General features: G+C 49.8%; 1 protein-coding gene across 3 annotated transcripts in view; it reads right to left on the minus strand.

The window, feature by feature from the left end:
* The window catches only part of Usp36 (ubiquitin specific peptidase 36), a 33,742-nt gene that overhangs the window by 7,705 nt on the left and 4,023 nt on the right, over positions 1-22,014 (minus strand). For all 3 annotated transcript variants that reach the window (XM_046446660.2, XM_046446659.2, XM_058579975.1), the window contains 13 exons: positions 21,296-21,557; positions 20,547-20,762; positions 13,059-13,169; positions 12,335-12,437; positions 9,580-9,647; positions 9,063-9,133; positions 8,379-8,461; positions 7,351-7,462; positions 6,305-6,445; positions 5,390-5,490; positions 4,500-4,638; positions 1,042-1,707; positions 269-399 (listed from right to left, as the gene is read on the minus strand). In XM_046446660.2, the coding sequence (XP_046302616.1) occupies positions 269-399; positions 1,042-1,707; positions 4,500-4,638; positions 5,390-5,490; positions 6,305-6,445; positions 7,351-7,462; positions 8,379-8,461; positions 9,063-9,133; positions 9,580-9,647; positions 12,335-12,437; positions 13,059-13,169; positions 20,547-20,762; positions 21,296-21,548 (2,195 nt within the window). In that variant the 5' untranslated portion in view covers positions 21,549-21,557. The remainder of the gene's footprint in view (positions 1-268; positions 400-1,041; positions 1,708-4,499; positions 4,639-5,389; positions 5,491-6,304; positions 6,446-7,350; positions 7,463-8,378; positions 8,462-9,062; positions 9,134-9,579; positions 9,648-12,334; positions 12,438-13,058; positions 13,170-20,546; positions 20,763-21,295; positions 21,558-22,014) is intronic.

Raw genomic sequence — 22,014 nt, forward strand, 5'->3', positions numbered from 1 at the left:
AGGGGCTTCAGGACAGGGAAGCCCTCGGCACACCCAGCACCACACACGTGTGGCAGACAGACGAAGACTGTGACAAAAACAGCAAGCCAGGACACAGAGACCCTCTGCCATCGACCAAGCGGGGTCTGCTGCTGAATGGAAAGGGAGCAGGCAGGAGGGGACCCCATCCTGGACCCTCATGGCTCCTCACCTGCCATGCACCCTCACCATAGGAGTGAACCAATGGAACCCGACAAATGCCTGGATTGGGGCCCCCGCCCGAGCTCACCTGGTTCTACTGACAGCCCAGGTGGAGGCAACGACGGGGTGAGCAGCTTCCATGGGGGAGGTGAGGTCGGAGAATGGTGAGGGGGGAGGTGAACGGAGGTCATTGCCGGTCGCCCTCCGCAGGGTGCTGGCCTGCAGTTATTGACATAAATAAAAACTTGGTGGTCTAAAAAAGGTTTCCGTGAGTGAAGAGGGAAAAAAAACCAAAACAACAAAAAAAAAACAACAAACAAACAAACAAAAAAAAAAAAACCAAGAAACAAAAACAGAAAAACAGGGCCCAGAAAGGATAAGGGGACAGGAAGAGAAAACAGGGGAAGGGAGAGGAGGGATGGTAGGAGAAGAACCAGAAGAGTGTTGTTGGTTAGAAACAAAAAGGAAGAAGGAAGGAACTTTAACAAAACCTCAGCACGACACAGCGCGGTGTCGCGCCCCAGCCCTAGAGGCACCCCACCCCACCTGCACAAGGCCCCCAGGCTCACGCTGCCCCAGTGCCCCTGCCACCACACGTGGCCGGGTGAGCCTGGCTCTCGCCCTGGGGCCCACTTGAGCTACTCCACCTGCAGCAGCAATGGAGGCCCACCCTGGGCCCAGCCCCAGGAGGACTGAAGGATGGACTCCCTCACCCCCACCCCCCAGACGGCCCTTCTGCAACCTGCAAATCACCAGGGACGCCCAAAAGGCACTTGGTACCTCTAGAATGAGGAAGGCCGCCGCCTTCGACATCTCCCACTGCCCCGCTATGGCCAGCTGGCCTGAGACCCCCGTGCCCACCTTCCTGGCAGACAGGGCCAGCCTTTTGGCTGGCGGTGGAGACATGAGGTTCGCAGGCTCAGTGGTGGCGCTGCCCAGGGCGGGGGACTTCAGCTTCACCACTGCAGAATCGGCTTCACTTGGTGGTGCTCTGGAGGGACCGGAGGGACAGTCTGTTTCCTGAGAAGCACAGATGCGGACAGCCGTGCCCCCGCGGTCCTGTGGAGCCTTGGCAGGCTCACTGCTGGCAGAGTGCTCCGGGCTAGAGCTGCTAGAAGCCCCCTTCTCAAGGTCCGTGCTCCCGTCCTCCTCCTTCAGCCCAAGCCCATTGGCAGTGGCGCTGGCCAGGAGCTTCGGTGAGGTAGAGGGGACAGTGTCTCGGCTGGCCCAGGAGCCCTGCCGACGGCTCCCCGATTCACTGGTACCAGGGGAGCCCTGAGGAGTTCGCAGGGACGGGGAGAAGTGCTGTGGGGGAGTTGGCTTCTTCACCTTCTTCCCAGGCTCCTCCAGAAGGGTGGGGGTGTGGGGGGGTGTTTGGGAGAGTCTGGGGGAAGGTGACCCCAAGGGCAGCTTTGCAGGAACACATCCATTCTGTGACTTCAGGGCCGGCACAGAGCCATTCCTGGAAACAGGCTCGCCGATCTCCTCGGGGACCTGCAGCTTCCTCACCAGCACAGGGTCTGGTCGCTGAGGGAGAGCAAGGGGAGAGCAGTCAGGGCCCCTGCGGGCGCTGGCCAGGCCCCGCCTCGAGGACAGAGCAGCAGTCAGCAGCAGGCATGAGGTGAAGGCTGGAACGGGCGTGTGGTAAAGTGCTACTGTCCTGACCGGATTTAGTACACATGACCATCTTCACAGCAAAGCAGAATGTTGTCACCAAGTGAGAAAAAGTACAAAGAAAAAAGGTCCCTAACAGCCACTTCTGAGTGGTCTGGTGCACAGGTGTGTCCCCCTTTGTCTCAAGGCCACACCTGAAGCCTCTCCCCAGGTTCTGCTCAGTGAAGGCTGCTGTTGTGGTCATCGTACAGCCTGTGCTGTCTCCTGCTGTGGGGACAGCACACTAGTAGATGAGTCCTTCCTACATTCACTGCAAGTGGATGAAAATACTCTTAACTCTGTGTTTAATGCTTCATCTGGACCCTTCCCTGCTTGACCCCAAAGCTCCAGAAGGCCTCTCTCCACTCTGCACTGCGGTGGGCTTGCGCCACTTTACCTTCATACCAACGGCAGGTGCACTGCAGGGAGGTGCCACCATCTGAAGGAGCTTTTTATGTTATAAATGTTAAACTTCTGGGGCTGGGGCTGTAGCTCAGTGGTAGAGTGCTTGCCTAGCATGTGTGAGGCACTGGGTTCAACTCTTAGCACCACATATAAATAAATGAATAAAGGTCCATCAACAACTTAAAAAATGTTAATTTTTCATTGTGTCCATTGAAAAGAAAAATTTTGTGTTGGGAATCGAACCCAGATCATTACAACATATGCATAGCACACACTACGGCTGACTGTGCCCCCAGCTCCTTGTTCTACAATGTTTTCTTTGTTTATTTTTAAGATTTTATGTATTGGGCTGGGGTCATACATAGCTCAGGGGTAGAGCCCTTGCCTAGCATGCATGAGGCACTGGGTTTGGATTCTCAGCACCACATATAATAAATTAAAGAAATGACCATCAACAATTAAAAAAAAAATTTAACAAAAAAAGATTTTATACATTCAGTTTTAGTTCAGCCAATTTATACTTTTTCTAAATTCTCTCTCGATTTTAAGCTTAGAATGTCTTCCTTTTTCTAGAGGTTTAATTAGAATGCACTTTTATTTTCTTTTGAGATTTTTGGCCTAGGTTTTATTTTTTTGTTTTTAGTGCTGGGGATTGAACCCAGGGGTAGGGTACTCCCCAGCCCTTGTTACCCTTGTATTTTTTGATACAGGATCTTGTTAAGTTGCCAAGGCTGACCTTGAGCTTACAATCCTCCTGCCTCAGCCCCCCAAGTACCTGGAATTACAGGCATGGGCTACCACGCCCAGCTGCCCATATTTTATAATAGTCTATGCTTTGCTGTTTTCTAACAGGAATAAGTCTTTCCATTGCACTGCTATTGAAATGTTCTAGAACACTAAAACTCGCACAATCCTATTTATGCAAGCAACTGCAGCATATGTGGAAAAGCTCCGTGTAATGAAAACACTAATGGTTAAGTGCAACAGCTTTGCAGATGTGCCCGCACAGGATCCCGGGTGCCTATAGCCACCCTCAGGTACAACTCCTCTGCCTGCGGACCTCCTGACCCTGAGAGCTGTTGCCGATTCTGCAGTTAGATCATGCACTTCAATTCCTACATCAATTCCCATGAGCCTCATTTCCACTTCTCTTTTCTTGGATGCTGAGGGAAAGACAGCTGTCCACATGTAACTACCCCACTGCAGACTGGGAAACCACTGCTGCCTGCCTGGTGTGGGCTTAGCTCTGGCCAGAAGGAAGAAGTCACTTGGTGACAGTCGCCAGGGCCACTGACTCTAAACGGAAACGGCTAATCACCTTGCCAGGAAAACTTGAGTTCTCAACTGCTTCAACAGAAAACTTCAGGTACCTACAAAGATGGCTTCCAGGGGCTCCCTGACGGCCGGCATCTTGCCACAGGGCTTCACTGTGCTTTCCTTAGGCTGTGCAGACCCAAGTGCTTCCCTATTGCTAAACCACCTGGGCAAACTGCAGACACGACGTCCTTTCACCCTCCACGTGTCCAGCTGCTGGTGAAGGAGGATGATCCCTACAGAGCCCCAGGATGGTTATCAGAATCAGGACAGTCGCCTGGCACACACTGTGCACTCAGTGCTGGACTTCAGCTTGGGCTCTCAGTGAGCATGTCTGGACAACAGCAGGCCCAGAGAGCAGGACTGATGCCCCTGGGCATCAGTGAAGAGCTGCTGGCTCAGCCTCTCATGGTCCTCTCTTCCCTCTACCCAACGTCCGTCAGCTGATGGCCGGTTGAGAAAACAAAGCTGACAGATACAAAACCACTACCCGAGACGCCTCCACTCAGCTAAGGTTCCCCCATGAGAAGACTGGACATCTGTGATGCATGAGACAGGAGCTCCAAGAGCCACCCATCACCCCATCATCTTTTTTTGTTGTTGTTCCAAGGATTGAACCTAGAAGCACTTAACCACTTGAGCCACATCCTCAGCCCCTCCTTTTTATTTTTTAAACATTTTTTTAGTTGCAGATGAACACAATGCCTTTACTTTTATTTATTTATTTTTATGTGGTGCTGAGAATCGAACCCAGAGCCTCACCCGCGTTCAGTGAGCTCTCTACCACTGAGCCACAACCTCAGCCCCATCCTCAGCCCTTTCTGAGATAGGGCCTCACTAAGTTGCTGAGGCTGGCTTTGAACTTAGATCCTCTTGCCTCCACCTCCCTAGCCACTGGGATTGCAGGAGTGCACCACTGCTCCCAACCCACCCCATCATCTCAGTACCTTTGCCATTGATGGGGAGGTAGCTACGCCGTTGCCCATGTTCTTCTTGGTATGATCTAGAACCACACTTGGGCGGCTGGGAAGGGTAGAGCCTGCCTGAGAGATGGGGCTCTCGGGACTTTTCTTAGAGCATGGAATTCTGCAGAGGAAGGAAACAAGAAACTTGTACTGAAGTCCAAAGTTACTACAAAATGGATAGCAAGGGAGAATTGGGGTAACTTGAAGTTGAGGTTATGTTTCTTTTTCAGGAAGGGTGAGCAAAGGTAATAAATAAATAAATCCCCCAAACCCCCGAGGGAACCTAACAGGTCTCTTGAACTCACTCTGCCCTTAACCAACAAGAGGCCAGACAGAGCCTCAGACACGGCTATGTGGGAGGGCCAGGGCCAAGTCTGGGCAAAAGTCTTCCAAATTAGAGGCTCAAGCACCATAAGGCAAAAGACCCCCTCATATGTGCATCCAAACCTCAGCAGAGTGGACAGAGCAGCAAAAACACCTCAGTCACCACACCCTTCAATCTCTAGGTCAGGGAGCAGGCCAGGAACAGGTCCCACCACCAGTGGCCTTCCATGCCCACAGGATTGCGTCCTCACAGGGAGGTGCGCTGCCCAGCTGCCACAGGGCAACAAATCATTTGGGGCATCATTACAAGACAACAGATAACTGTACAGGGAGCTTCAAGGCAGCATCAACAGAGGGCAGAAAGAATCCCGTCCTGCCTCCCCAGGCTCTGGCTTTACTCCACAACCAGAGGACCTCACTGAGGTCCCTCCTAGGGGACCAGAAGCATGGCACCTGACTCAGGGACAGTATCTGTCCAACCAAGTTCCCTCCTACTAAACCCCCAATTTCTTCCACACAGGAAAAGTGAGGAGAATAGGGCTCCTCACCGCAGGTAGAAGAGCAGGTAGGCCTGCTGGTTGAGAACCACCTTGACGTTGCTGGAATGGACCAAGGAGTCGTTCATCTGGTACCACTGTCCATTGCTTGCCTGTGCAGCACGGGGTTGTAGGAAACAAAACCATCACTTCAACAAAACAACATGAAGCATCTTACGGGTACCCCGCTGCTGACTAACTAGTAGCCATTCCTCGCTACATGTGTACCACCTGGAGGCTGGGGGACATGGCTCAGACCTGCCTGGCACACGTGAGGTCCCAGGTTCGATTCTCAACACCCCCCCCACACACACACACAATGTAATGTCTGTACCCTCCAAATGGGACCCCAAATTGTGCTGAGTTCCAGTTACTTCCTAGTGTCCCTCCTAAAGGGGACTTAGCAGATCTAAGCACCACAGCATCTCCCTAAACTTCTCCAGGTCCAAGGAGACAAGGCAGCCAGTTCTCCAGCACTAGGAGGTCTCACTGGCCCCAGAACACTATAGCTTCTACTGGAACTGTTTTGGTTTCTTTTTGTATTTTTGGTACCAGGGATTGAACACAGGGGCACTTAACCACGAGCCATATCCCCAGCCCTTTTTATTTATTTATTTTTAATTTTGAGATAGGGTCTTGCTAAGTTGTTGAGGCTGCCTTGACCCTGTGATGCTCCCGCCTCAGCCTTCCAAGCTGCTGGGATTACAGGTGTGTGCCACCGTGCCTGGCTGGAACCATTTTTAAAAACATCTTTCCATTCCACGCATAGAGGCCACAAGGACCTGAACACAACTGTAAAACCTCACCACTTTCCAGAATAAATGTGCAGAGGCCAAGTGTGACTTACACAGGCAAGGCCAGATTGCGCCCAGAAGGCAGCGCCAGCCCAGCAACCAGGGAAACTGGGCAGAATGCAGTAGCACCCACCTTCACGTAGCAGTAGTAGTGCCCGGCATGGCAGCTGTAACCTGAGTGGACCAAGACGGCGTAGAGTCCATACATGACAGGATCGCCATTACTCTGGGACATATATGGGCGGATGTTGAGGAATTCCGGATAGCCTACATCCTGTTTGAAAATTCAAGGAAGAAGACCACTTGGCTGTCTTTAACAATCTGGGGCCCCACCCCACACACACACTGGTCCATGATCAATGACAAAGGTCAAGCAGCCAAGGTGTGAGCCCTGTTCAACCCACCTAGGGGAAATGATCTGATTGTGCCGTTTAATGAATTACAATTGTTCTCTTCTTTGTCACACATCTAAGCTAGCTCTCACACTACCTGGCCCCCACCTATAAAATGAGAAGAGTAACTGGTTCCCTTCCCCTCTCCTCTACAGGAGCATGGCCGAGGGAAGAACAGGAACGCGTACTGGGGTCTAGGCCTTCAAAAAAAAGATGCTGAATGGATTCAGCCACCTGCTCTGGTAAGTTATGTTTCTAATAGATTGGGTCAGAACAACACTTATGCCAACATTAAAAAAAAAATCCCCCCCAAGAATATTTACATATTTTAAATTAGATGAGCTTTACAAGCAACTTGAGAACTCTAGAAAAAATGTTTTAAAAAATTATCTTTCCAAAGACAAGTGCCTTGCCCCAAACCACAGAGCCAGGCTCTAGCTAAGAACACAGTCATCTTTCAGTAAATGCCATTATGCAAAAAGTAGGTCTTTGCTCCACATGTCACAAAAAGCCACAGCATGCAACCACGCCTGTTTTAGACATGAGACAGAACACGGCAGACCACAGCCACAGTCCTGTGTTCACCAGACTTGCTCTTCAGGAAGCCTGACCTTCCCCACTGACAGCACCTGAGGACAAGCAGCAGCTATGGGGAGGGGTTGGTAAGATGGCAGCTCTTGACCTGGGCTGCATACAACAGTGACCTCAGGATTTGATGAAACACAGGTCCCCGGGCCCTAGGGTAAAGAGCAGCCCAGCTGCAGAATGGAGTGCAGTGAGCACGCACCTTGGTGATCTTCCCCCCACTGGAGTTGGCAAAGCGCTTGAGGGAAAGGGTGAGCACGTTGGAAGTCCTGTGGATGGTGAAGCGCTTGCTGGCGGGGACCTTCTTCTTGCATCTATGGAGATGGTGAGTGAAAAGGTGTCAGTTCACACTCTGAAGAACACCCTGTTTGCACTATGTGAATACAAGAACGACGGTCTGTAAGGGAGTCTTCTTAAGTGGGATTTGTGCCTTCTACACTCCAAACACCAAAACCAACTTGCCCTAAGTAAAAGAAAGCTACTGCAGGGCAGCCAAGGCTGGAGGAAAGATGAAGATGCCAAAGCAAAGATCCCTTACCAACCAGGAGGCCAAACAGATGCACAAGAAAGAACGACTTTGGCGCAACACAGGGAAGAACAAAGTAAAGCAAATGTGGCCAAAAGAAAATAGGCAGCGGGAAACTGCTGCAAGCAAAGCCAGAAGACAGGTAAAAGAAGGAGAGGAAATGGACACAGGTCACCAGCTCCCAGAGCCAAGGGCAGCAGAGCTGGAGAGGAATAAACTGGGCATAGAACAAAAAATTTGAAAAGCAGAATTAAGGAAATATTCTTTAGCAATCACAGCTTTAAAATAACCTACACATAAAGACATGTACCCAACAAGACTGCACAACACCAGAAGACCAGGCAGAGCCCTATGTGTGGAGCATGCCTCTTCTAAGGCTAGCAGGTGGTTCTCGTCCACTCACTATCAGTGAGGCCTCGAGCCAGTCCCTTCCCTTCCCTGTGCCTCAGTTTGCCCATCCTGGGCAGTGGGGATAATAGCGGTCCCCAGTTCACAAATCAATACATGTGCAGATACAGGGCACAAGCCACTGTAGAACCAGGGCCATGCCTTTGTTTGTGTTACTCCAGGATTGTTCATGAGACAGCAGGCTACTTGAGAAACACAAGCAGGGGTCACTCCACGAGAGGACAACATGTGCCGGGTCAGCACTTGTCTACACCTTCTGAACAGCCAGGCTTTTCCAGGGGCAGAGGGAAACTTACTTAGCACACATATAGGCATTGTCTCCACTCAGGACATCTGGCTTCACAAAAAGTTCCAGAGCACGCACAATATTTGCAGCTTGCTGAGAAGGAGAAAAACAGGGACTCGAATCAACAGCAAGAAAAAGGCTGACTCAAGAAATGCTGGATTTGGTCTCTTCCAGAAAAGGCTGAGGCAGCAAATCACAAAACTTAATTTTACATAGAACTGGTGCACTAACTGCCCACTCCTGAGATGGGAAAGTCCACCACAAAGGAGTAGAGAGCCAGGCTGTGCCCTTTCTCTGGTGGTGACAGTGACATCTACGTCAGATGTACCACGTGAATCAATTCCTTTCAACCAGACTGCAGCGGGATCGGTTCAGACAACTGCAGTGAAGGTAGAGCCCAAGGCCTCGCAATAGCAAGCCCAGCAAACTGAAGGGCCCCAGGCATGCCCTGAAGTCTGCAGGTTGTGTGGGGTGACTACGCTGGCACACTACTGCTGGGCACCCAAGGCTCAGTTCACCACTTTTTTTTTCAAATGAAAGGAATACACACAGGAGAAAGATGGACAGACATGCAGATGCGCTGCACCTGCGGCAGCCAGGGTTCTTTCCTTGCTCTCTCGCTCGTCTGCTCTGGCGCCTGCCCCCCACTGCGCTCCCTCTTCTGATGCACACGTGAGCACAGAGCCTCCCATACCCGGATCTCCAGGGCGATGTCCAAGTAGGGGTCATAGGTGTCCGAGACGCTCTTGCACACGGCACACTTCACTGCAACAGAACAAGAAAGCGGTGGGTAGCCCACGTGGGGACCCAGGCTCCAACACCCAGGAGGAGGCTGAGGGCTACAACTAACTCTCCACTGGCTTTTGCGAAGAGGATCGCCATGCCAGCCCCTTGAGAGTCAGAGTTGTGAGAGCTCCCTCTCACCAGCGGCGCTGCAATGCCAGCCCCACTCCTGTGGGCCGGCCCTGACGCCGACAGGCCAGCCTGGTGAGCCCTCTCAGGAGGAGGACAACAGCGCAAGCCGAGGACCTAAAATAGCACCACCACTCTGTGTGCATGCTCCAAACTTTTTCGCTTAGAAGTGAGCAGTGGACCCAGCAGGTGACCAGGGCTTGAGAGCCCCGTGACTGCATGCCTGGAGGCTCAAGGTTCCTGAGTCACGCTCCAACCCAATAAGGCATCAGGCTGGGTGGAGAAACATCCCCACTTACCTCGTGACCTGAGGTACCCTCCAAATATCTGATGCACCAGGGTAGTAGCCTGTGTCTGACGATCCAATCTGCAAAGGAGGCCACATGCCCTTGAGCGCTTCATGACACACAGAGCTGTACTCACACTCAGCCCCACGGGACCCAAGAGGCTCTCCCCACTCAATGCCCTAATCTGTGCCTGAGCTCCTAGCAGTGCCAAGGCTTCCCACAGAGCTCCCTGAATCAATAGGCAACCCTGCTGCCTGCTTCTCAGGAAACCACAAGCTCAGAAATGCCCTGCATCCTCACCATCTCGCCTCTTCTTTTCAGTCTCAATAAGATAGGGAGGATCCAAACATGGGATGGGGCTGGAGGCCAAGCCTCCCACACCCTCCGCTGCGCAGAGGAGCGATGGAATGGGCAGGAGCAAAGCCCTTCCATACCCTTCTTAGCTGAGGACAGCAGAGACAGGCCATCCTGCATTCTAATCCCTCAGCACTGCTTCCTCAGCAGAGCCTGGGCACTGAACACCCACTCCTGCCAGCAAAGGCAAGACTATGCACAGCACCCCACGTTGGATTTCTGCTCTTGGCTCCTTGCCCACCTTCTGCATCTGGCTATGAAACTGTCCTCCTCCACTACCAAAGGGCTCTGCAGTACTAATCCCACAGCTCTGGAACCTTCTATAGAAGACTGGGGTACCTGGTCCCCAGACTAGTGCCCCCTTCCAGGCCCTCGGCTCCCTCCAGACTGCTCAGGGGCATCTCACCCTGAGCCAGGTGCAGAGGGTGCTGCCTCCAGGGCTCCCTTCACACTGTGTCTGCACAGTTGTCGCTGCAGCTTTGCCAACTCCTATAGAGCATGAGGTCCATGCCAGGCCTTCACTGACCTAATGCTTCCCAGACTCTGGGAGCTCCAAAATATTTGAGGGACCAGATTTTTACATTGTTAGAAAAAGTTAAGAAAATGTAAAGTCAACTGCTACTATCTACTAGCACCACGATTCATCAAAAGAAGGTATGTTTTAACCAAAAACCAGCAAGGACATGACCTCAGAGCACATGCAAACTTGTGGATGGCTCTATGCTGGACAGTCATGGGGAAGGCGCCAGGAAGTTCCGAGGCATCCCATGAATACGTTCTGACCACGGTGCAAGTCACACCCAAATCATCCATGCCACCAAACCCAAAAGGGCCTTCCACCTGCATGTTAAACAGAACACTGGGCTTTCTCTCCCCTACCTCTCTCTAGACCAGTGGAAGTGAGCACCACATCCCACCTGGCACCTCATCTGCCTCCCTTCGTCCAGTGCTGGCCAATGGTTCAAACCACATACCTGGACTCTCTCCGGGCCACATGAACCCAAACTACCCCTTCCCCCAGCCCACACCTCCCAGCCTCTCCCATTCGCAGATCCTGGCTGAGTGGTCAGGCCTGGGCCCGGCATCAGCTCCTGTCTTGCACTTGCCAAGTGACTATTCTGTGCCGGCCACTACTCCAGACCCTACAGCCGCTCTCACCCAGGCCCAGTCACACATCTCTCGACTTCAGCCAAATGAGTTCTAGGGTCACTTCTCCAGAGGAGGTGGCAGGGTGGCTCCCCATCATAAGGTGTGGTCCAGTCCCTGGAGACCGCACTGCCCACAGGTGATGTGAATGCTGGCTGACTGACTTGTCTTCCAACCACACTGGGAGCTCCTCAGACTCAGGATCTCATTTGTGACTTCTAAATTCCCAGCACCTGCTACTAGTTTGGCACTCAAAGGTATTAAGCAAATAACTAGTGCTTGAATTAGATTCCATGAAAGGAGTAGACCCTATCTGTGTGGAGGGAAGGGCTCAAGTCCCTCCAGCAGGGAGGGAAGAGCCCATGAGCAAACCCTCAGATAGTGAACCAGAATACAAGAATCTCAAGAAAGATTACTATTTATAAATAAGACTCTCATCCACTGAAACCAGTGGTTTCCCCGTTTTAACCACTGCTACAACTCAATTAACCCTTCTAAAGAACATTCTAGATGTTTCCTACATTGTTTAGGTAAGTATTTTCAGAATATTCAGTTCTCTTTGGAGCCTGGTCTCAGGACCAGTGAATTCAGGGAGCACCCAAAAGCACCTCCAACCAGTCACAGTGGTGCATGCCTGTAATCTCAGGGGCTTAGGAGACCGAGGCAGGCTAAATTGTAAGTTCAAAGCCAGCTTCAGCAACTTAGCGAGGCACTCAGTGAGACCCCCGTCTCAAGGGCCGGGGATGTGGCTCAGTGGTTAAGCACTCCTGGGTTCAATCCTTAGTACCCCCCCACCAAAAAAAAGCACTTCCAGATGGTGACCAGAAGCCTCAGGACACATAAGAGGAAGCAGTCACTTGCTACAAAGGTGAAGATGCAGTGAACACAGTGTCAAACATTGAACACCAGAGCCCCACCCCCTTCCAAGTTCACCCATGAACTGCCACTGTCTGAATCCAAGAAACAAAGTGACTTTAGAAAGACCAGAACTTCCTCCAGGAGACCTGAGAAAGCACTTCCCCTCCCCTGAGCCCCAGGACAGCACTGCTATGGCCTCGCCCTGCCACCTGATCCTGTCACTGTCATGGGCAGGGGTGTTGGGGTGACAGTCCTGCCCTGGCAGCCCCCTGCTTGGGCTCTGGAAGTCTGGCGTCCACAAACAAACTCTGCCGTCCGCAGAGGAAGGTCGGGAGGCGGAGGGCTGCTCCCTCCCCAGGCAGTGCCATGGAGCCGCAGCCCCAGGAGAAGTGGGGAGTGGAGGACCTACTTGGCACAGCCGTTCAAGCAGGCCTTCTGCATGGCGTCGATGGTGTACCGGAGAAACTCATGCGCATCCTCTTGGTTCCCAAAGCGGAAGTGCCGGGCGATCTCTGAATGAGAAGACAATGGGTAGGAAGAGCTGCCAGCCCCACTGCCAATCACCAGGCACCTCAGGGGAAATGTGCCAAGTGAGGAAGTTGCAGCTCTTTCCTTAGTGAGATTGAGGACTTAAACCCTGCTCCTTAGCAGGAAGCAGACACCACTCAGATGTAAGGGCCGCCAATAAACTAGCTTCCCAAGGCAGCCCAGAACACGAATGCATCCAAACCCTGCTTTAGCGCCACAACCTACACAGGTTCAAACTGCCACTGTGGGTCCGTCTTTCCTGCCAAGTGAATGGGAAATCTGATTCCCACAGCACGCGCTCCTCTGACGCCCAGAAAGACTTGGCATGTCCCCATCTGCCCCCCTCCCCTGCTCACCTGCCAATACTAAACACACACACAAGCAGTCCCTCTGCCTGGCCAGACCCATCCTCACCAGGAGGACTTCTCCACCCACCTGACCCAGCCCCTCTCAAAGCCCACCCTTTGGTCTACACTGCTAAATGCAGTATCTTTAGCATGCAAGGATTCCTAAGACCCCATGCATGACTTTCTCGGCCGTCCAGCGGCTCACATGCCGACCAGAGCTAGTGTTTTGCAGGCATTTCACCATGGGTCCACCCTTACTTTTCAGATCACGGATGAAGGAGACGGGCTTGATGGCGTTGCCACTGTTGGCGAAGGCCTGGACAATGTGGTTCTGCATGACGCACAGCATGCAGAAGCTTCCGTGGTGACCTGCCACATGGAAGAAGCAATGTTAGGACAAGAGCTTTTTCAAGAACTTAGAATGATACCTCCAAATGAGGCCTCCCCAGACCTGTGAAGGTCGTCGGCTGGGTGGCAGAGATCCCAGGGCTATGGACTTGGGATCAGAAGGAAAATGCTCCCTTTGCTGGAGAGTGCTGGGGGGTGGCCATGACTCGCCCACAGTGGTAGCTCTACACACTGCACACCAGCACTGCAGGTAGTCACTGGTCATGCCGCACCATTATCATTTACACAAAGGATAAGCTCTACTTTCAACAGGAAGCTCAGAAAAATATCTCCTTTAATTTCTAAGTTACGTCATTTGGCCAACATTCTTAAGTATTTTAAGGCTTTCTAATGGTTCTTCAGTTTGCACCTCAATTGCAGGTACCTCGGCTCTGCTGTGTGCAGTAAATACCTCACTGCCATTCATCAGTGCTGAAAACTGAGGCTCAAAACAGCAAATATTTTTGGTCTTGTAAACTATGCAATGTCCACCACAACGGTGCCCTTCTGCCACTGAAATGCAAAAGCAGCCACACACAATATGACAGGTATGCAAGTGCTCAACAAAACCTGACTACAAACCAGGTCAGGCCCACATCCACCTGCTGACCCCTGCTGGATGTAAAGAACTGGCTTCTCACTAGGCACAGACCCAAGTGGCACATTCTTACCTCTACAATTGAGATGTATTTTAAATACAAAAAGATGTACAAAGACTATCATACCACCCAGCCCCACTCCATTTTAGGCGTCTTGTAACTAAAACACTAGTGTAAGAGTTGAACTCTCCCAATCCCATCTCTAGGTTCCTTCATCCACGTGAGCACTACCTGGGACGAGGCCATTCCTGTAGTGTTCACACATGGTGCGTATCCATAAGCAATAACTGCTGTTTGGTTGTGTGCTTACAAACTCCATCGCTATCAGCAGCCTGGTTTTTACAATACTGCTGTAGACGCAGTGCTAGTCCTGTCACCACTATCTCCCCATGGCACAGCAATCCTGTGAACAGCTGTTTCACACGTCTCCAAGAACATTCACAAACCTAGTTTTCACCGTAGACTTCTGACCTGTCAAACCATATCCATTCATTACATTTTTTTTAAATGATAGTAATGGTTGGAGGACTCAAAAATTAGGACTCATAAACTAGAATTAGTAATTTAAAAACAAAACAGGGACTTTAAAAACTGTTAAAAGCCCTTCTGTTCAAGATCTAACCTTAATGAGGATAGGAAAGGCGTATGGAAAGTGTGTGTCCCCTCACCATGTGGGAGTCCACTAATGCCCAGCCTCACACAACACCCCTTAAATAGAGCAAGGTATAACCTAAGGTGCAGTTTCCCCAAACCCTGGCAGTGTCTGAGATTAAGTAGTACAGGGAAAACACTTTTTCATGCAATTTATAAAACCATAACTCAAAAGTGACTCCCATGACTTCAGGGACACTGCTGCTCAGGCCGGGACCAGGGCCCGCCTGTGTCCCTCTGGGGTTGCTCACGTGCTGGTCTTCCATCTCACTGCTGCCCAGGAGGCCCCTGGTGCAGTGCAGCCTCCACCTTCAGGGCTCCTCTAGCAGCACCGGGAGAGATAGAGCACAGCCCAGTCCACACGGGGCCCTCTCAGGTATGGGTGGGGTGCAGGGAGAAAAGCTCATGCCTCTTCTCCATACCTCTTACACAGAATGCCGGGACACTGCACGCATTAATACTTCAGAGTGGCAGTGGCCTCAACTAGGGCAGCCAGTGCTGCTCACAGGAGGAAGAGTGGGCAGTCCACCCAGAGGCACTGACCACAACTGTTCACTCATAGGCCTGCTACCGATCCAGTGCCACTTACCTGTGCACGTCACCAGGACTTAGAGACGTGACCTAGTTTAGCTAAATTCATCATCACAAAGCTGAAAAATGGCTCAAAAAATACTCCTGCAGAGAAACCCAGAATGGAAGACAGCTAGCTCTGCAGGAGGAAGACGGCAGCACGACCTCACCGTCTCACTGCCAGAGCCAGAAAGAAACACAAGGACACCTGCCAAAGCGCACTCAGAAGGCCACCTGAACAACCTCCAAGTCACCAAGGAGACTACTGGAAACAGGGCGGGTCCCAGTGCGAAGCACCAGTTCCACCCTCGAAGAGCACGAAGAGCACGGGCCGGCCCTGGCCCTCCGTGGCTGTGTGCGCTCACTAACGCTGTCTGCACCACAGGGCCACCTCCCGTTGCTCTTTCACAAGAGAACCCACCCCCTGCATTGGGCACACAGCCCCACAACGTTGCCCCAGCTCTGCGCCTGCCTTCTCCATCCCCCTGCCTCTGGTTCCACTCTCATTTCCTGATTCTGAACTGTTCACCTATCCTCTTGGTGCCTTCCCTTCCTTGAAGTTTCGCCACATACACGTGCACCTCAATACTCCATTCCCGGTCAGCGTGTCAGCGACAAGAGGAGGAGTCACGCCACCCGGCTCCCGGGGATTTCTCCTGTGCAGGACCTTCAGAAGCTGCCTGTCAGCTCTGCCTTGCTCTGTGGTTGGGCTTTTGGGTTGCTTGCTGTCTTTTGCTGCAGATCTTTTTATGATGTTTTCTATTTTTCATTTTAAAACTTTCTGAGGTGAGACCTGAGTAATTCCCCTGCCTCAGCCATCAAGGAGCCAGGACTATACCAGCAGACATTTTTACACCCATGCTAGATCCTGGCTGTAGGAGCAGAATTGCCGGGTGATAGACTTTGTGAAAGTTAATGCCATACTGTTTCCCAAAGCAGTCATGCTAGTTCAGGCTGAGAGTATAAAAAGAATCCCTGAACTTCATCCTGACAATCATACTGAACCTCTGAACTTTTATGACTCACAAAGGTGAGAAATGGTACCCTCTGTGATTTTCATGACCTCCTTGAGGACTACCCCGCTGAACATCATGGCACGTGCTTCTTTGATACCTTGAGTTGCCTCTTCTAATTTTATCTATTATTTTACTTTACTTATCTACTTATGTTTTGGTACTGGTGTTAAACACAGGGCACTTGACCACTAAGCCACACGCCCAACCCTTTTAATTTCTTATTTCGAAACAGGGTCTTGCTAAGTTGATGAGGCTGGCTTTGAACTTGTGATCCTCCTGCCTCAGCCTTCCAAGCTGTTGGGATTACAGGCGTGTGCCACCTCGCCCAGCAATTTTATCTTTTTTTTGGCAGGCAGGGTGGTAGTGGTGGGTTCCCAGGAATTGAACTCAAGGGCACTCGACCACCGAGCCACATCCCAGCCCTATTTTGTATTTTATTTAGAGACAGGGTCTCACTGAGTTGCTTAGCACCTCACTTTTGCTGAGGCTGGCTTTGAACTCAAGATCCTCCTGCCTCAGCCTTCGGAGCCACTGGGATTACAGGCGTGTGCCACTGCACCCAGCAATTTTATCTATTTTTTAACAATCTTTTATGTTGATTTTTAGTTCTTTATACATTCTTAACACCAATGCTTTGTTTGTTCATTTCAGGCTTGTAACTGATCTTTTAATTTTCTTTAACTCACTATGTCTTGGCATCCCCTACACAGACTTTGTCAATGCCAAGATATATTTGTTTTCTGATAAACAGAAGTCCTTAAAGCTAATACATCTGAGTTTACCAAATTTTTTTAATGATCCATGCTTTAAGTTTTAAGAAATCCCCTAAGGTCAAAAAACTATTTACCGGGCTGGGGTTGTGGCTCAGCAGTAGAGCGCTTGCCTAGCACATGCGAGTCCCTGGGTTCAATCCTCAGCACCACATGTAAATAAATAAAATAAAGGTATTGTGTCCAAGTACAACTAAAATATAAATATTAAAAAAGAAAGACTTTAGATAGGAGACTCTCAAAAGATAACATCAGCAGAGTTTAAAAAAAAAACTATTTACCTACATTTATTCTAAATGCACTGAGTTTTTCTTCTGATACTAAGTTTTTCATCCACTCTTTTCTTTTGCAAATGATCTGATATGAAAACCCTGTGTCAGTGTCTACCTAGGTAAAGCAAAGTGTTTGTTTTGATTCCAGTTATTAAAATGACAGACCCAAGTACGATTATGTACAGTCAGTCTGCACCTCCACATACCCATAGGTACGTGGCCTGCTTCTGGGCTCTCCATTCTACTCCACTGGTCAGGACATCCCTCCTACATCTAACACTATGACTTTTTCACCTCCGAGACTCTATAGCAAGCCTCTATTTGGTAGAACATATCCCTTCTCGTAGTTGTCTTCTTCAGAAGTGCCTCTGAGGTCCGGAAATGTTACTTCAGTGGTACAGCACTTGCCTAGCATGTGCCGGGTCCTGGGTTTCATCCCCAGCAAAACACACACCACCAGCAAATAAATGGTATTTTGGCCATTTTTGGTCCCTTGCTTTTCTATTAAACTTAGAACCAACTGGATGAACATTAATCTACAAATCTGGGGAAAAACCAACATTTTCATTAGTACTGGGGACTGAACCCTGGGGTGCTTTATCACTAAGCCACATCTTAAGCCCTTTTTACATTTCGAGACGGTCTCCTTAAGATGTTTAGGGCCTTGCTGAATTGAACTTGGGATCCTACTGACTCAATCTCCCGAGTCTCTGTGCTACCACACCCGTTGAAAACCAACATTTTTATAATAAGAAGTCTCTCCCCTGTTAAGGCAACTTTCTGTCCATTCAGGTAGGCTGTCATTTAATGTCCTTCAGTGAAGGTTTTCCACATGCACCTCACTAAATTTAGGTCTAGCCTTTATTGCTTATGTTGCTATTTTTTTAAGACAGTAAATTGTTTATTTGGTATAGAAAAATTCAGCTAAGTTTTATATATTGATTTTATGTCTAGTCACATTGCCAAATTCCCCTTGCTAATTTGTCTACATATTCTTTTGATTTCACATGTAAGAACAGTTTTCAAATTATTGTGGTACTCTCCCCTCCTTTCCTATATGCCACAGCTCTGGCCAGGTGCAACACAATCTTTCTTTTTTGGCACTGGGGATTGAACCTAGGGGTGTTCTACCACTGAGTTTAATCCCCAGCCCTATTTTTCACTTTGAGACAGGGTCTCACTAAGTTGTTCAAGGCCTAAGTTGCTGAGGCTGGCCTTGAACTTGCAATCCCTAGCCTCAGCCTCCCGAGTTGCTGGGACTACAGGCGAGTGCCACTGCACCCAGCCAGGAGCACCACGGTCCTAAACAGAGGTGGTGAGGGCAGCCACACATGCCTCACCATGATCTGAAGTGTACACTTCCAGGACTTTCTTCTTTAGAATGGTGCTCTGTGCCTTTTATGTTTTTTAGCACTTGTGCTTTTATCAGGGTAAGGAAATGCCCATGTATTACCACTCTGCTAAGAGTTGTATTTCTTTTAATTAAGAATATTTTCAGCTGACTTTTCTCTTTCACTTCATTAATAAAGCAATTAATTGCATAGGTAGCAAAATTAGCAGTCACTTATACAGCACTTTCTGTGTGCCTAGCTCTGCGCTCAGCATTTCACATAGCCACTTGAGCTTCATGACAACTCTGTAAGGATGATGCTATTTTGCACCCCAGGACAGGGGGCACAGAGAAGGCAGGTAGACTCCCAGCAGGACTGGGAGGCAGGCCTGCAGGCCAGCTCCAGGCCCTCAGCTACAGTGCTGTGGCCCTGCAACTTCATGAGATTTCCTGGCAGCAAAACGCCTTCATAGTCCCCTGCTCATGTTCTGAAAAACCATTCAGTCTGCTAGTATTCCATCTAGAATTTTACACCTAGTTCATGAGATTATAAATTTTCTTTCTCATATTATCCTTAATTTTGAAATCCAAGTTATAAGAACCTTCCAGAACAAGGAGGGGAATATTTTCTTTTCTGATTTACTAGATGACTTTGTGAAAGATCGGCATGATTTAGTTCACAGAACTTACCTATAAGGGCTGGGATGTAGCTCAGGGGCACAGCATTTGCCTAGCATGCATGTGAGGCCTTGGGTTTGATCCCCAGTACCAAAGGGGGGAAAAAAAAAAACCCTTACCCATGATATCATCCTAGTCTGATGCTGAAGTCATTTGCTTCATTTTTAAAAAATATTTTTATAACGTTTATTTATTTTTTATGTGGTGCTGATAATCAAACCCAGTGCCTCACATATAATAGGCAAGCGTCCTGCCACTGAGCCACAGTCCCAGCCCTTTACTTTATATATAATATTATCTGTTTATGTGTGGTGCTGAGAATCGAACTCAGTGGCTCACATATGGTAGGCAAGTGCTCTACCACTGAGCCACCACCTCAGCCCCTTCACTGTCTTTAATAGTTAAAAAAAACTCCTTAGACTTTTGATCCTTTTTTTAAACTTTTTTTTATTTTGGTACTGAAGACTGAACCCAGGGGTGCTTAATCACTGAGCTACACTCCTAGACCATTTAACTTTTCCTTTACAGACAGGGTCTCACTAAGTTGCTGGTGTTACAGAGGTACCCCCATCACACCTGGAGTTTTGTTTTTTTTTTTTAAGTATTTTTTTTAGATGTTGATGTACCTTTATTTTACTCATTTATTTATATGCAATGCTAAGAATCGAACCCAGTCCCTCACACATGCTAGACAAGCACTCTACCACTTAGCCACAACCCCAGCCCCATGCTTGGCTTTTTTTTTTTTTTTAAACCTTTATTTTATTTATTTTAATGTGGTGCTGAGGATTGAACCCAGAGCCCCACCTATCACTGAGCTACAACTTCAGCCCCACACCTGGCTTTTGATGTCATATTTTAAATCATTTTAACTTCTACTTTGAAACGTGTTTTTTTAAAATACTTTTTTAGTTGTAGATGGACACAATATCTGTTTATTAATTTATTTTTTATGTGGTGCTAAGGATTGAACCCAGTGCCTCACACGTGAGAGGAAAGCGCTCTACCACTGAGCTACAGCCCCAGCCCGAGACATGTTTTATAGTGTACGTACAACACTGGTATACAGATGTACAAAATAATTGAATATATGTATTTTGGGGCTATCTTTTGCAAACCTTCATTTCTGTGTGGGTAATTACCTTCAGAAGAGTTTGGAGAACACAAACAAACTTGCACATCCTATCCTACAGCAAATCCAATTAAAATGTGGGCTTTTTTAATTTAGAGGAGGCTCTACTATGTCGTCCAGGCTGGCCTTAAACTCACAGTCCCCTTGCCTTAGCCTCCTGAGCAGCTGGGACTGCAGGTGTGCTCCCCTTCCAGGTGGGTTTTACCAGTTACTACACATCAGCAACTCCACCAGGGTGATCCAGGTGTTATCTTTAACAGTGCCTGAGTGTACGGGTTTCTCTGGTGGAGACTGAGTGGTTCCACTAGCTCAGTCACCCCGCAATGCCAGCCCCCACTCACAGTTCCGTGCATGCTCCTTGGAAAGCAGGTAGTTGGCCAGAGGCGGTGTGTAGGTCAAGCACTGTATGGTGGAGTTCAGGAAGCAGGTGTTGCCCAAGTTGTGCAGCCCTGCGCCAACTCGGAAAACCCGCTCCCACCTCAAAGACAGGCGCTCTGTGGGGAAGAGCACTTTCTGTGGGGCTGGGACTCCATCACCACCACATGGGCGCTCACTCCCTAAAGAAAAAAGGAACAAGGGAAGAAAAGGAGACAAATAAGTCTACACAGGCAGACCCCAAAAGAACCCTAGACATTTTCTTAGCATGTGGTTGGTCAGAACTGGAGGGCACTAGTACTCCCAGGACTGGACCCCCAGGGAGCCAGCTCAGAGTAAGCAGTCAGAGCAGGGGCTTTCCCGACCGCTCAGTTCTAGAACTCAGGCCCCTGTGGAGATAAAGGATCTGGGCCTTGGCACGGTGCCCAGCTATGGCCACATGCAGTCTACCTCATTTCTCTACCGCCAAGCTTGGCTTTCAATTCTATTAAACCCAGGGCAAGAGATCACTGGAGGTGGCGGGGTGGGGGGAAAGGGGAAGTTTGTTATGAAGAACCCCTAAGTACACACCATCTTCCTAGAAACATCTACAACTGATGCCCATGGACCCCACGTGAAGTCCAGCACTCCCTGTGACATTCTAGTACCCACAGTGGGCCCATCACTCAGCCAACACCGAGTGAGGCCTCCCTGCCAGTGCCCCGCATGTCCATACCCTGTCTCCTGGCCTGAGCCTCATCTCCACTCCGGGGGCGACTGGCGCCCTCCGTCTTGGGGTTTAGCAGCAGATATTTGCTCTTCAAGGACTCTAGCTGGTAGGAGAAGCTCTTGCTGGCTGGCTCGAACTCGATCTTCTGTAAAAGGACCTTCTTGGCGGAGGACGCCAGCAGTTTTCCCAGTTCCCCATCCTCAGCCGAGTCCTTGCGACCAGGTTTCAGGGCTTCCTTCAACTTATCGACTATTGGCATGGTGCATTCCTGAGGGGATAGAAGGAACACAGATCTACAAACCACTATGTCCAAGGAATAAGAGCTTCTGCTTGGTCATCATGGATGCCAGCCATCACAAAAGCTTCCCTGGTCAGCTACCATCCTAAAGGAAGCATGAGACAGGAAGACACAGACCCACGAGAGTCCGTACTTCACCTCTCAAGATACATTACAGCCAGGCAAGGTGGCAAGCGCCTATAATCCCAGCGGCTGGGGATTACAAATTCAAGGCCAGCCTCACCAACTTAGCAAGCCCTGAGCAACTCGGTGAGACCTTGTCTCAAAGTAAAAAATAAAAGAGCTGGGGATGTGGCTCAGTGGTTAAGCACCCCTGGGTTCAATCCCTGGTACCAAAAATTCAAGACAAGTGCACAAAGAGCTGAGAATGCCCAGGGATAGCATCTGGGCTGCTAGGCCACCCTGCCTCGAGCCCTCAATCAATATA

Source organism: Marmota monax, unplaced genomic scaffold (assembly GCF_021218885.2).
Source record: "Marmota monax isolate L192 unplaced genomic scaffold, Marmota_monax_Labrador192_F-V1.1 WCK01_AAM20220418_F8-fsc00353, whole genome shotgun sequence".
Classification (NCBI taxonomy): domain Eukaryota; kingdom Metazoa; phylum Chordata; class Mammalia; order Rodentia; family Sciuridae; genus Marmota; species Marmota monax.